General features: G+C 49.0%; 1 protein-coding gene across 4 annotated transcripts in view; it reads left to right on the top strand.

Annotated features, from left to right (window-relative positions):
• NFRKB (nuclear factor related to kappaB binding protein) overlaps window positions 1-14,048 on the top strand; it is a 34,410-nt gene that overhangs the window by 4,306 nt on the left and 16,056 nt on the right. For all 4 annotated transcript variants that reach the window (XM_018043225.1, XM_018043226.1, XM_018043223.1 and 1 more), the window contains exons 3-12: window positions 1,010-1,211; window positions 7,058-7,185; window positions 7,842-8,016; window positions 8,545-8,646; window positions 9,252-9,325; window positions 10,111-10,195; window positions 10,545-10,725; window positions 10,936-11,044; window positions 11,254-11,380; window positions 11,633-11,698. In XM_018043225.1, the coding sequence (XP_017898714.1) occupies window positions 1,010-1,211; window positions 7,058-7,185; window positions 7,842-8,016; window positions 8,545-8,646; window positions 9,252-9,325; window positions 10,111-10,195; window positions 10,545-10,725; window positions 10,936-11,044; window positions 11,254-11,380; window positions 11,633-11,698 (1,249 nt within the window). The remainder of the gene's footprint in view (window positions 1-1,009; window positions 1,212-7,057; window positions 7,186-7,841; window positions 8,017-8,544; window positions 8,647-9,251; window positions 9,326-10,110; window positions 10,196-10,544; window positions 10,726-10,935; window positions 11,045-11,253; window positions 11,381-11,632; window positions 11,699-14,048) is intronic.

The following is a 14,048-nucleotide window of genomic DNA, read 5'->3' as shown; positions in this document are numbered from 1 at the left end:
CACACACATATATATGGAGTTTAAGCAGTAATAAAACACCTGTGGAGCCCCCACTTGAATGCTAACTCTCCTCTTCTCCCTCTCTATTGCCCCTAAAGGTCGCTGCTGTCTTTTGTTTTGTAGTAATCTTTTATTACTCTGGGTTTTTAACCCTTCTGTCTCAGCACATTTTCCTCTTATCCCTTGCCGTCTTAGATGTCACTTTGTATGAAAGGTGTTCTCCGAGACTGTAAGTCTGGGAGGTGTGCTTCTCCCGTGTACTCACGGGTAAACTTCCACTCCATTGCAATAGCTTGTTTAATTGTTCTCCCACCAGGCGGTATATGCACTTGTCCATCTTAGCACACAGCACTTAGGATGTGTCCTGTACATAACTGGTGAGTGGAGAACAGACCTGGTTCTGCTGCTTTGGGTTCTCAGCAGATGCCCTCAGCTCTTCGAGTTCTCGCCTCCCACGTGGGCTTTTTCTGCCCCTCATCTTGAGCTGAACTGAGATGTTCACCATCCTATCCCCTGTTGTCAGAAGTGGTTTCTAAATGAGATTCTCTCTGCTGAGCTCATTTTCCTGAGGATTATTATTTACTGCTGGGTATAAGATTGTGGTTTATATGTAATCTTTACTGATCTCTCAAGTTTTGTTTTGTTTTGTTTTCGCTGTCCTGTGCGGCTTTTGGTATATTAGTTTCCCAACCAGGGGTTGAACCCAGGCCCCAGCAGTGAAAGCACGAAGTCTTAACCACTGGCCTGCCAGGGCATTCCTGACAAATCTCACAAGATTTCAGAATTGAATAAAGATCAGTGGAATTTTAGTTTGTTTAAAAAACATAAAAACTTGGATGGTGTTGATGGTTGCACAACATCGTAAATGTACTTAACGCCACTGAACCATACACCCTAAGATGGACAGAATGATAAATTTCATGTTATGTATATTTTACCACTTATGTGCAGAAAACTTAAAAACTTTTTTTCTCGTTTGCTTTCCTCCTGCTTTTCCTGATTCTCCTAGCCCGAGATCTTCTTTGATGTAGTCAGCCTCTCAACGTGGCAGGAAGTGCTGAGCGACTCGCAGCGTGAACATCTCCAGCAGTTTCTGCCCCTCTTTCCTGAAGACAGCATGGAGCAGCAGAATCAGCTCATCCTCGCCCTGTTCAGTGGGGAGAACTTCCGCTTTGGGAACCCTCTGCACATCGCCCAAAAGCTTTTCCGAGGTGTGTAGCCCCACAGTCTTGTCTTTAGAGGCATGGGGGTGGGAACACGCCCCGTTCTGTGTGTACTCCTTTCGCGTTACTGTGCTTTTATGTGCAGACACTGTCCACTCAATCAGGTGGTTTCTGGAAGCACTTTGCTGCCTAGGCTGTTCTTTTTTTTAATAAAAAATTTTCACTTAATAGGAAGCATAAATCATAGGTGTTGCTCATTGATTTGTTATATGAACCCAGCTGTGTAGCCACCACTGAGATTAAGAAGCAAAACATTATTAGCATCTTGAGGACACCCTTTATGGCTAGTCTTCAGAACTCACTAAAAACAGTTTACTGTTTGGTTTATCACACGTGTGTATGTGTGTGTGATGCCCACACACTTTTTTTCTGCAGAAAAGTTAACACTTTCCCACCAGGCACTTCAGCATATAGTGTGTCTCTTAGCAAAGACATCCTTCCATGTAGTCACAGTGTTAATACCACACCCAAGAAACTTCACAGTGAACAGGAATAGCATAGTAGCCCTTGTTCAGATTTTCCCAGTGGTTCAGCGTCCTTTATGGTCAACTTTTAAATCCAGGTTGTGCTCATGGTTTGTGTGTGCTGTGTGTGGATTTCCTGTCTCTCAGCTCCCTGAATCTAGGACCTTTTTTCCCTTGTCTTTCAAAATACATTTGCGGCAAGCCCAGGACACTTGAATTGTAAAATGTCTTGCTTTCTGGGGAGTTACCATGTTGCTTCCTCAGGATATAAATTTGGGTTAAACATTTTGCCAAGAAAGGAAATGGGAAATTTCATCCCCCCACCCCACCCCCACAGGGGGCATGTGATGTCAGTCTTGCTTCTGATCACTTGGTTCTGTGGTGTCTGCCGGGCCTACTGACTGTAAGGGCACCTTTTTCCCCCTGTAATTAATATGCAATCCATAGGGTTGTATTTAGGAACCATGTGATAATCTTATTTTCAAAAAGCCTTTGTTTTCCCCAGTGGTTTTAGCACCCACCAATCCTTTCCTGAATCCATAATTACACTGGGGATTCCAGAATGGGTTTGGGGTTACTCTGAAGTCCCCATTTGCTTTGCTCCTTGTCCCATGGAGAGGAACAGAAGGTGCTTCTCCCCTTCCTGCTTTCTGGGGTGACTTTGCTTTGGCAGGAGCCCGTGAAAAACACCACCTCTTGAGTTCTGCTAAACTGGACAGTTTGACAGCTACAGAAATATTGGAGAGAAAAAGCTTATCATATCATACCTCATTATCTTAGGGGTTCAAATGAGTGTTCCCTTCTTTGGTGGGTTATTAAGGAAGCTTTCCCCCTCTGGTTGGCCAGGGTTTATGTGGCTGAAGCCAGGGTCTCAGGTGGGAGTTGGGCTGGTAGGCCTGGTTGGTGGTTGAGGCCATGTCAGGGACTGTCTGTGACGTTGGCACGCTTGCTTCCAAATCAGAGTGATGGTTCTGGTGAGGATGCAGACAAGGAACGCCAAGGTGGGAGTTCTGTGATGCTCACTGTCCTGCATCGTGCTTCAGCTCCAGTGTTGGTGAGGATGGCTGCGCCACCACGGTTGTTGTGGTCATGTGTCTTGACCGAGTTGGCATTGCTGCCAGTTCTCTTACCTTTGGTTTCGTTTTCCTGGTAATGTTTTAAATAGAATCCTTTTTTTTCTTAAGCCCAGGTGCTTGTCAGGCTCCCTGGTCTTCTGTTTCCGAGGAAAGCCTCATGTGTCAGGGACTCAGCTTCCCACCTGTAGCCACACCCCAGCTCACTGTGATCGCTGCCCCCTCAGCTACTTGTCTCAGAGGAAGGACCCTTCTTTGTTTAGGGCTGACCCCCACTCTTGCTCTTTTCGTGTTTTGCTTCCTCCGGGACCTCATTTCTTGGCAGTTGTTGCACCGTGTGTATTTGCTGTACTTGTTCTTTTTCAATCTGTAGATGGGATCAGGGATCTCACACTGAAAAAGTCCTTAACCATCTGTCCCCTTCATCATCATCTGTCATTTTCCCTTTTCTCCAAACTTCTGGAAAGACGTCATAGCTTGCAGTCCTTGGGGGGCTGTCCCCTGCACCTGTCACACCTTTCTAAATTTTAAACTTCAAATCTACAGAAAAGTGACAAGAATCTGAAATTGACACCCACGTACTCCTCACTGGGTTCACCAACCATTAACATTTTGCCCCATTTATTTTCTTGTCCTTATTGTGCTTATTACCACTACTTTTAGTTTCCCTGCACCACTTGAAAACTCCTAATTTTTCAGTATTCATCTCCGAAAAGCAGGAACATTCTCTTGAGTGAGTGCGTGAAGTCGCTCAGTCGTGTCCGATTCTTTGCCACCCCATGGACTGTAGCCTACCAGGCTCCTCCGTCCATGGGATTCTCCAGGCAAGAGTACTGGAGTGGGTTGCCATTTCCTTCTCCAACATTCTCTTAGGTAACCAGAAATGATCAAGTTCAGAAATATATAAAATACTGTATTGAATTTAGATTCTGAATGTCAGTGTGAAGTTTAACACTGTTAGGGTACTGTGTGGCTCACATTCCTGCTTTGCCACTTGTTCCAGTGCTCATTTTTCCCTCTGGTCCATATTTCTTTTCAGTGAAAGTGCAGTTTGCAGACCAGCAGGTGATTTTCAGTTCTCTTCTTAACCTGTCCGTAATGTCTGATGTCTTGACCATAATGTCTGATGTCTGAAGTGAGACTTTCACCTCCCCACTTTGCACTTGTGGCCCTCTAGTTCCCGACTGCCTCCTGGGCCTTGCACACCCTGCCAGCATACCCCTCTCTGCTGAGTCCTCATTGACTCACTGTTCCTGCCTCTGCTCCTGCTATTAGGCCCACTCTCCCTCCTTACTTGCCTGCTCCCATCTACTAGCTCTTCTCTGGGACCTCTTATTAGAGCTACTTCAGACACCATCTCCACACAGCCACCAGCGTGAGCATCTCAGAGTTTCAGTTTTCAGAATATTTGCCAATTGCCTTCACTTCAAATAAAATCCACCGCCTACCAGGCTCTTTTGCCCTCTTAGCAACCTCACCCAAGGCTGTAGTTGCCTCTTCTGCTGTTCTGTGGCTCAGCGCGGTCGATAGAAACACTACATGAGCCACATGTTCAGGTAAAATAATTCCAGTGACCACATTAACAGTACCAAAAACAGTTGATTTTAGTGTGTTTTCTTTAGTGTGATGTACTCAGAATTCTGTTTTAATAGAGCATTTGCCTGTTGTGGTTACCAAAAGTGGGGGAAGCTGAAGACGGAAGGAAGGTCACATCAGAGAAGCACAGAGGTAAAGAAGTAGAATTTTCGTCCAGTTCCTGTATGTCAGCGTCATTAGCATTAAACTCTTGCCTCTTTTCTTAAAAGTCAAATTCCCTATTTCTCTACACCAGACAGCATTAACAGTGTGGTGGCTGAGAGCTTGAGCTCTGGAGCTGGATGGCCTGTTTTCAGACTCAGTTTCCCCTTTTAGCTGTGTGACCTTGGGCAAGTTATATAATTTCTCCACGCCTTAGGCTCTTCTGTAATGTGAGAATGTAGTGGTATCTTTTTTATGCAGGGAAGGGGGGTTGTGAAGATGGGGTGAGTTAATATATTCACGGCCCCTATATGATGACAGTTACGTGTCAGGTGCTGTTCTAAGTGTTTGCTGTTGTTGCTTACATCGGAATGTCATTAAAGGCGGTTCGAATAAAAACAGACGTTGTGATGCCGTGTTTTCGCTTTCTGAGATTAGCTGTTGCATCTGGCTCCTTAAGTTCACATTGTGGCACCCTGCTCAAGTCTAATATTTCCGAAACAGACTTCTCTCACTGCGGCTCCCGTGATGGCACCAGTCGCCCGTGGCAAGGGATCTGGGTACCGCGCTCCTCTTCCTGCCCCAGCATCCAGGCTGTCAGCAAGTCTAGTCTTTGTCCCTTGAAATACATCTCAAGGCTCTACTGCCGCTCACTTAACCACTACTTAACTGATCAGCTGACAGACAGCTTTCCTCAGGGTTCTGGAGGTGTAATCATGCTCTTAATTCTAATGGGGGAAAGCAAGATGCCAGATGAGCAAATGTGTCTTGGTGTTAGGCACTGCAGAGACTAAGGGTAGTGGGCCTGGGAGTGACACGGAGGAGCTATCTTGGGTGGTAGCTGGGTAGGGCTTCTCTGATGAGGTGCGTTTGAACAGAGGCTGCATGAAGATCTGAGGAGCAAGCTGTGAAGACCTTGGGTCTTAACAGGAAACATTGTGGGTGGGTGGAGGGCACTCTAAGGAGAAAGGCGTCGGTAAAGTACGGTGTGCTTGGGAAATAGCGTGGAGGCCAGTGGGGCCAGGGTGGAGGGAGCAGAAGGGAGGCTGGTGGAAGAAGAGGCCTCCAGGCATGGGGCCCACACATCAGGGTCTATAGGCCTCCTAGGCCACCGCTGCAGTGGTGACCGTTTTTCTCTTTTGCTCTTGGTTGTGTTATTCTCCTGCTTCAAATCCGTAGAGTTCCCCAAACTACACAGAAGGTTCTCATTATCTATCTTACACGTTCAGTTCTGTTCAGTCGCTCAGTTGTGTCTGACTCTTTCGACCCCATGAATCGCAGCATGCCAGGCCTCCCTGTCCATCACCAACTCCTGGAGTTCACTTAGACTCACGTCCGTCGAGTCAGTGATGCCATCCAGCCATCTCATCCTCTGTTGTCCCCTTCTCCTCCTACCCCCAATCCCTCCCAGCATCAAAGTCTTTTCCAGTGAGTCAACTCCTCGCATGAGGTGGCCAAAGTACTGGAGTTTCAGCTTTAGCATCATTCCTTCCAAAGAAATCCCAGAGCTGATCTTCAGAATAGACTGGTTGGATCTCCTTGCAGTCCAAGGGACTCTCAAGGGTCTTCTCCAACATCACAGTTCAAAAGCATCAATTCTTCGGTGCTCAGCCTTCTTCACAGTCCAACTCTCACATCCATACATGACTACTGGAAAAACCATAGCCTTGACTAAATGGACCTTAGTCGGCAAAGTAATGTCTCTGCTTTTGAATATACTATCTAGGTTGGTCATAACTTTTCTTCCAAGGAGTAGGCGTCTTTTAATTTCATGGCTGCAGTCACCATCTGCAGTGATTTTGGAGCCCCCAAAAATAGTCTGACACTGTTTCTACTGTTTCCCCATCTGTTTCCCATGAAGTGATGGGACCGGATGCCATGATCTTCGTTTTCTGAACGTTGAGCTTTAAGCCAACTTTTTCACTCTCCTCTTTCACTTTCATCAAGAGGGTTTTTAGTTCCTCTTCACTTTCTGCCATAAGGGTGGTGTCATCTGCATATCTGAGGTTATTGATATTTCTCCCGGCAATCTTGATTCCAACTTGTGTTTCTTCCAGTCCAGCGTTTCTCATGATGTACTCTACATATAAGTTAAATAAGCAGGGTGACAATATACAGCCTTGACGCGCTCCTTTTCCTATTTGGAACCAGTGTGTTGTTCCATGTCCAGTTCTAACACATAGTAGTATTTATATGTCAATCCCAATCTTGAAATCTTTTTAAACATAAGAAGAGTTGAGAAACAATATATACAATGCACACCCATGAAACTGACCCATGTTCATTAGTTGACGTTTCCCACGGTTGCTCTAATCAGGCCTCATTTTATGTCGCCGCCTCTAGGGCGACTCTTCTCGCTCTTGACGGTTGTTCCAGGCTGCTTCCTGCGCAGCCTCAGGGAGTTGAGTCCCGGTGTGTGTGCTTCCTGTGTCTCCCCACCGCCTGCCTCCCCCAACCCCCGTCCGCAGGCTCCCCTCCCCCAACACCGTCCCCTGGTCAGTGCAGAGCTGTCCCCTCTCCACGTGGATGGTGGCTGACGTGGATGTGCCTGTTCCTGCAGACGGACACTTCAACCCCGAGGTGGTCAAGTACCGGCAGCTGTGCTTCCGGTCGCAGTACAAGCGCTACCTCAGCTCCCAGCAGCAGTACTTCCACCGGCTGCTGAAGCAGATCCTGGCTTCACGCAGCGTAAGTAATCCCTCTCCCGGGAGTGACACGGACACGCACCTGGTGACCTGAAGGGGCAGATGGGGCAGCAAGGAAAGACTGCAAGGAAGGAAACTGCTCATCTACCCCCAACACAGCCAAGTGCATCCTTCCTTTTTAAGGTGCATTTTCAGACGTGTCCTAATTTCAGAGACGTTAGGACAGAGGAAAAAAAGGATACGTCTTAGAATCGATGAAATGTCGTAGCTTCTTTATTTACCCAGAGAGGTGGCTTTCAGTTCCATGGTGGGTCGTGCAAGAGAACCAGGTTGTCCTCAGTTTCACGTCTGGCTGCCTGAGGGGAGCCAGGTTTAGTGGCCCCAGGTCTGGACCAGCCGCGAGAGGCCTCAGGGTGAGGTAGTCGTGCCCTCAGAGGACCTGTAAGTTTCGGTGTGGAAATACTTAGGTATAAGTATAATACTCTGGTATAAGTACTCATTCTTGGTTGAGTAGCTCTCCGATTTGGGATTTTACACTGTAATCAGTACAAGTCCCTTTTATTTGAACGTATTCATCCACAAGCATCTTTGTGATCGGAGGGCGGGAACTGAGCTCGTTGAAGAAGAGAAGGAAGTGTGGACTTGGGGGACCGGCCAGGGTAAGCTTCCAGGACCCTGTCCCGTCTGTCCTCTCTGCAGGACCTGCTGGAGATGGCTCGGCGGAGCGGCCCCACCTTCCCGTCGCGGCAGAAGCGGCCCTGGCCGTCGCGCGCACCTGAGGAGCGGGAGTGGCGCACCCAGCAGCGCTACCTGAAGGTCCTGCGGGAGGTGAAGGAGGAGTGTGGGGACACGGCGCTGTCCTCCGACGAGGAGGGTGAGTGTCCTCGGGCCCCCGGGGCTGGCGTCCGTTTCCACCACTGCTGCTCATCCACCTGGAGCTGGTGGGCACTGTTCCCCCAGCCCCGCGATGAGGAAGCCATGCCTGTGCCCTGTGGTCCGTCTGGGCCGGTGGTGGAGCTTGGAGCCCCTGGTTCTTGGCCCGTGAGTTCTCCCGCTGGGTGGCTGTGACTGCAGACCACTGCGCTCTTGGCGCTCGCGTGCCCGCGGGCCTACCGCAGGGTCTCTAGTTCTGCCGGCCGCTCGAGAGGACTGCTTCCCCCCAGGAGGGGTGTAGTGACCTGGCCTCCACAGTGACCCACCACTGTGGATGTCTCTCCTCCTGGACAAGCTGCTTACATGACCTCAGAGCTACAGTCTGACTGGGAGGGGTCCGGAGGGAGTGCTAGAACCTGGCGTCCCGATTGTTGGCTTAGCCATCTTGAACCCAAACAACCACTTGGCCAGTCTCCCCTGCTGGGGTCCAAGATCATGTTGGATTTACAAGGAAACTTTTCTTTTGAAGATCTCAGCTCGTGGCTCCCAAGCTCCCCAGCACGCTCCCCAAGCCCTGCTGTGCCCCTGAGGGTGGTGCCCACGCTCTCCACCACGGACATGAAAACCGCAGGTGAGCTCTGGTCTGGTGCCAGGGCGTGGAGGGGTGTTGAGGGGGGCTACGGTGGGGGGAGCAGCACTGGCTTCTTCCTGCCAGGAGAAGAGCAGTGTTCCTTAGCCCTAGGAGGTTTGGACAGGTTTTTGTTTGGCTCCACTTTTTTTACAAATAGGCCAGCTAGCATTCCTTCCTTTACTTTGAAAATTTCCCTTAGGAGTTGATCAGCTGGCATTTTGGCCTAAAGAAAGCAGAATCTTAAAATAACAATACTAAGGGATAAGTTTAATAATGGAACCAGAGAGGTAACCACAGGCATAACAGTTTCTTGGCACGTCCATGAAATTAGAGAATATTCTTAATTGGATAGGAATTAACGAAGACTGTGAAGAAATTCAGGAGCAGCTGAGTACGGAGATTATCGTTACTGACCAGGTTACAGAAGAGCTGCAGAGCTGAGTCAGTGACTGTTCATGTCTTAAAACTGTGGTGCGTGTAGCACACGAGTCAGAAGGGAAACCCAGAGATGTCTTACTTTAGAATACTGAAGTGGCCAGGAAAATGTGAGTCTGAGCCCTGTGGAAATAAGGACTATCCATGTGGTTCAATTCCTTTTCTCTCAGATAAAATAGAGCTGGGGGACAGTGACCTGAAGATAATGTTAAAGAAGCACCACGAGAAGCGGAAATACCAACCAGTAAGATTGGAGGGGGTAGTGGGCAGGTTGTCAGTCTTATCTCCGAGCAGGTGTCCTGACCATACAGGGAGTCACTACATCCTCAGTCCCCTTTCCTTGTACTTGTTAGAGGGCAGGAGCAGCATGGAGGAGATGTGAGGAGAAGACAGACACTTTGACTTCATAAGACACGCTCACCGTGATGTCTCGTCTAGTCTTTAGGACAGTACTGCTGCGTGAATCATTATGTCCAGTTAGCAGGTCTCAGAGAGGCCAGGGAGCTTGTCTTCTGCCTGATGGCTAGCAAGCAGCAGAGCCTCAGCTCCTCCCACATTTGTGTTTCTGTTCCTCCACTCCACCAGATCACAGTAACGCCAAGCCAGAGAGTGTAGTGGAGGAAGGAAAGGCAGTCCTTCTAAGGGGAGGGGTGAGATGGGCAGAGTCTCCATGGGAGCTAAATCCAGGTTCTGCCTCTGTCTTCCACTCACAGTGATGTTGGCTGAATCCCTTCATTCTTCTGAGCGACACTGTCAGTCTCTGTAAAACATAGCACCACTTAAGAATACTATTGGAAGAACACGTAAAGAATGCACAAGAGCTTCATGAACTGTAAACGCCACACATGAAAGGTCCTTCTCTGCCCTGTTAGAGCAGTAGTTTTTCTCTGTGTGCTTTTTAAACTCAACACAGTTTCTTCAAGCACACCTACCATCTAATTGTGTCTGTTAGGTACACGGGCAAAATCACCAGCAGTGTGTAGCTCCTCTCTGGGGCCTTGATAACGCATCTCTGAATATCGTGTCTAGGATCATCCAGACCTGTTGACAGGGGACTTGACTCTGAATGACATCATGACTCGAGTGAACGCCGGCAGAAAGGGCTCGCTAGCAGGTAAGAACTTCCTGCAGAGGTGGCCATCGTCCGACTGATGTCTTCTTATACAGGCCTCTGCATAGCACAGAAGAAAATGTAGCCACAGCTTCTTCCTTGCTGATGATCTTCGTTTCATTATCGCCTCTTATGGATTTGTAGGTGGAGAAAGGTTATTAAATCAGATCAGCAGATCATTGGCTTTTTAAAGCACTCATTGAGTTTGGTTTTAAAAACAAAACTGTGTCTTATTACTGAGGCTTTTCTTTGATTTGCTAGTGGGCCTTGGGAAAATAATAAGCAAATAAGCTCCCTCATTTCCTGATGTAGAAGTTGCAGTTTTATGACTTACGTTGTTTTTTTCCCCCAGCCCTATATGACTTGGCTGTCCTTAAAAAAAAGGTTAAAGAAAAGGAGGAAAGGAGGAAGAAGAAAATAAAATTGATCAAGTCAGAGGTAGAGGACCTGGCTGAACCCCTGAGCGGTCCCGAAGGGCTCCCACCCCTCTCGCAGGCTCCATCCCCACTGGCCATACCTGCCATCAAGGAAGAGTAAGTGAGCAGAGGGGTTCATGGCTCAGGGCCACCCCTGTGCTGGTGCTTCCTCTGAACCCTGAGTCCCAGGGTCCTGGGGAAAGTGCATGGTGTGGTCCTTCACTGAACTGTTCTGTGACTGCTAAGAGGCTTGGAGGGCCTACAGCAACTCAGAGTTGTGGGTTGTTTTTTTTTTTGATGGTCCTTATCTTTTTCTTCCCTTACTAGGCCTCTTGAAGACCTCAAGCCTTGCCTTGGAATCAATGAAATATCTTCCAGCTTCTTCTCTCTTCTGCTGGAGATCCTGCTGCTGGAGGGACAGGCTAGTCTTCCTTTGGTAAGAGTTTAGGAAAAGCCAAGGGCACTGCGGTTTCAGGTGGTAGAAATCTTCAGCAGACTGTGGCTTGAGATCTGCAGCCAATTTGCTTTGTGAATTGGGCTCACGGGACAGACCCCGCCGGCTCGTTGCGGCACAATCATAGAATTGCTGGTGTGTTGAAACAGAATGGAAATCTAACCAGGTCCTGCCTTTACTTTCTCCCTCAGCTAGAAGAGCGGGTTTTAGACTGGCAGTCCTCTCCAGCCAGCTCCCTCAATAGCTGGTTCTCTGTGGCCCCCAACTGGGCAGAATTGGTATTACCAGCCCTGCAGTATCTTGCTGGAGAAAGCCGTGGTAAGGTGCTTTTTTCTGTAGGGTCAGTATCTTCCTCCCTCCCACCCACCCCCGCCTTTGTCCGATTCTATTAGAATGCAGTCTCACTGCTTACATCCATCATGACTGCCTAGCGCCATGCGGCAATGGGCTGTGCTGCCCTGATATGCTGTTGACATACAGAAGTGACCTCCCAGCCCAGGGGAGTCAGTGGTTCTGGGTTCAGCACTCTCTGGCCTGTGTGGCTTGCTTATGGGCATCCATTTCTTGTAGCCGTGCCATCCAGCTTCTCTCCGTTTGTTGAATTCAAGGAGAAAACCCAGCAGTGGAAACTGCTTGGTGAGTACTGCATGCCGCTGACCTGTCACAGAGGTGCTCTTTCTCTCGTTTTCTCCCCTAAGTTTCTGGTGCCTTCCGGGTAGCGCAGGCCACGAGAATGTTGAGAAGGGCCGTGTTAGGCCTTGTTTTGCTCAGTAAGAGGATCCTTCCAGGCCCTTAGGAACTCTCATGGTCTAAGTTCATGAACCCCACTGGGTTTTGGCTAAGCTGAAATTGCCCTCTGTCCCGATGCACCCCGGGGCTGCTGAATCGAAATCTGGGCCGGGGTGGGGGGGTGGGGGTCTTACATTAGCACCTGTGTTTGTATCATTCATATCTGTGCCCTTAGTGTAACTTATAGTAATATGATTGTTTTTCTTTCCTAAAATGGGCTTTGTTATTGAGGATAATGTGTCAGGCAGCCCCAAGTAAGCTGTTTCTGCAGGAAAGACTTCCTTTGTTATAAATTTGTAAAGTCTCACTTACTGTGTAAATTGTAGTAACGTGTACTTGAAATAACTTGGTGATGAGAGGAAGATTCATGTTGATTTCCTGTGGAAATACAAACCTCTCTCCACTCTGTCTAGTGGTCTGTGAAGAGAAACACGGAGAGAAGCTTGTGAAGCAGTAGGTTCATTCCTTCCTTACAACAGTGATTCACTTTCTAGGTGTCAGGCAGTGTTAGGCGTTGAGGGTATAATGGTTTGTGATGTAATCAGTGTGTTCCCCTCTTGTGGAGCTTAAGACTTGTTTGGGGAACAAGTACTCAAATAGCAAACGTGCACATTCTGTGAGGAAAGTGCTGGTAGGGGTGGATATTTGTAATGAGGTATTGGTGTGGTGTGCATGCAGACAGCTGTCCTGGGGAAGGTCATTTGAGCAGAGTTCTTCACAATGGCTAGGGACCAGCCCAGCAATGGGACGGGGAGGCTCCCATGGAGGGAGTGGTGTGGGTCAGTGGGGTGGGGAAGCTTCCTTTCAGGAACACACCAGCCTGCAAAGAGAGAATGATAATCCGGACTAGGGTAGGGAGAATGGATGCACTTGAGAGTTTTAGGTAAAAGCTAGAGAGGTGGTTATGGACTGTGTGGTGAGTGAAGGAAGAGGGTGTCAAGTGTCACTGGTGCTGGACTTGTAACTGGTGAATGGGGTCCACCATGGGCAACTCGGGAGGATGTCAGGCTTGGTGAGGGTAAGGAGCATGCGTGTGGTTATGAACATGCTGCGGCTTGAGCTTCCTTTGAGGTGTTGAGTGGATGGTGTTGAGAGTCCAGACCAGAGAGTCAGGGTGGAGAGCTGTGGGCATGTGTGCAGTGAGAGAAGCCAGAGGCATGGGCCCAGTGAGGAAGCCAGAGGGCCTGGGATGAAGCCTTGAGAGACTCCAAGGTGGGAGAGGCAGAGGGGAAACCGGAGGCAGTGACCACAGAGTTGGGAGGAAGCCATGAGGTCTCAGTCAGGAGATGGGGAGTGTTCATTAGCCTCCATGGTTCCTGCAGCTCAGGAAGGTCAAGACGGGGTCTGTGGACATGGAAGAAATGGTGATGCTCTTGTAAAAGTGATGCAGGCTGTGGCCAGAGGTGCGCTGAGGCCATGGGTCCACCTGGCGTGGGGCATGGGTCCACCTGGCGTGGGGCATGGGTCCACCTGGCGTGGGGCTGGGGGCGGCAGGCCTGACCCAACCAGGGAGTAAGTGTCTCGGGCTTGTGGGTCAGATGCTTCCGCTGCAGCTGCTCAGCCCTGCCCTGTGCAGGGCAGCCAGAGACATGACGTAGGCAAACAGCCATAAAGCTGGCCTCTGCGTGCACCGTGGAGAGCTGCGTGTCCTGGCTGTCAGGGCCCTCTCCTGCAGCTCCCCTCCAGTTACGGAGACAGTGGATCTGGACCGTGCTTTCCAAGTGTTTGTTGTTGTTGTTATTTATTTAAAAAAAAATTTTTGCTGGCCATGCTGCATAGCATATGGGATCTTCATTCCCTGACCAGGGTTCAGACCAGCACCTCATACATTGGAATCACGGAGTCTTGAGCACTGGCCTGCCAGGAATGTCCTGGGAAACTTTAAAAAATTCTGATGCCTGGGCCTTCCCCACACCTGTTCTGATTAGTTGGTTTTGGGGAGCCTGAGCCTCAGCATTTTCAAAAGTTTCCAGGTAATCCAGGTAATCCCACATTACCAGGGTTGAGAAACTGGATTAGGCATCTTGAAGATTCCTGTTTTGGAGAATGACAAGATCTAGTTGTGATTGTGGGAGTGATTGGCTGGGGTAGAGGGAGGCCACCAAGATCAGGAGGAGTTAAGGTGCTGGCTAGACAGCTTGTGGGGATGTCCATCAGACACTTGAAGTTAATCCTGTCAGGTTTTTAATCCCTTCAA

This window comes from Capra hircus, chromosome 29 (assembly GCF_001704415.2).
Source record: "Capra hircus breed San Clemente chromosome 29, ASM170441v1, whole genome shotgun sequence".
Lineage (NCBI taxonomy): Eukaryota > Metazoa > Chordata > Mammalia > Artiodactyla > Bovidae > Capra > Capra hircus.
Note: the sequence above shows the minus strand (reverse complement) of the source record. Positions and strands in the feature narration are given on the sequence as shown.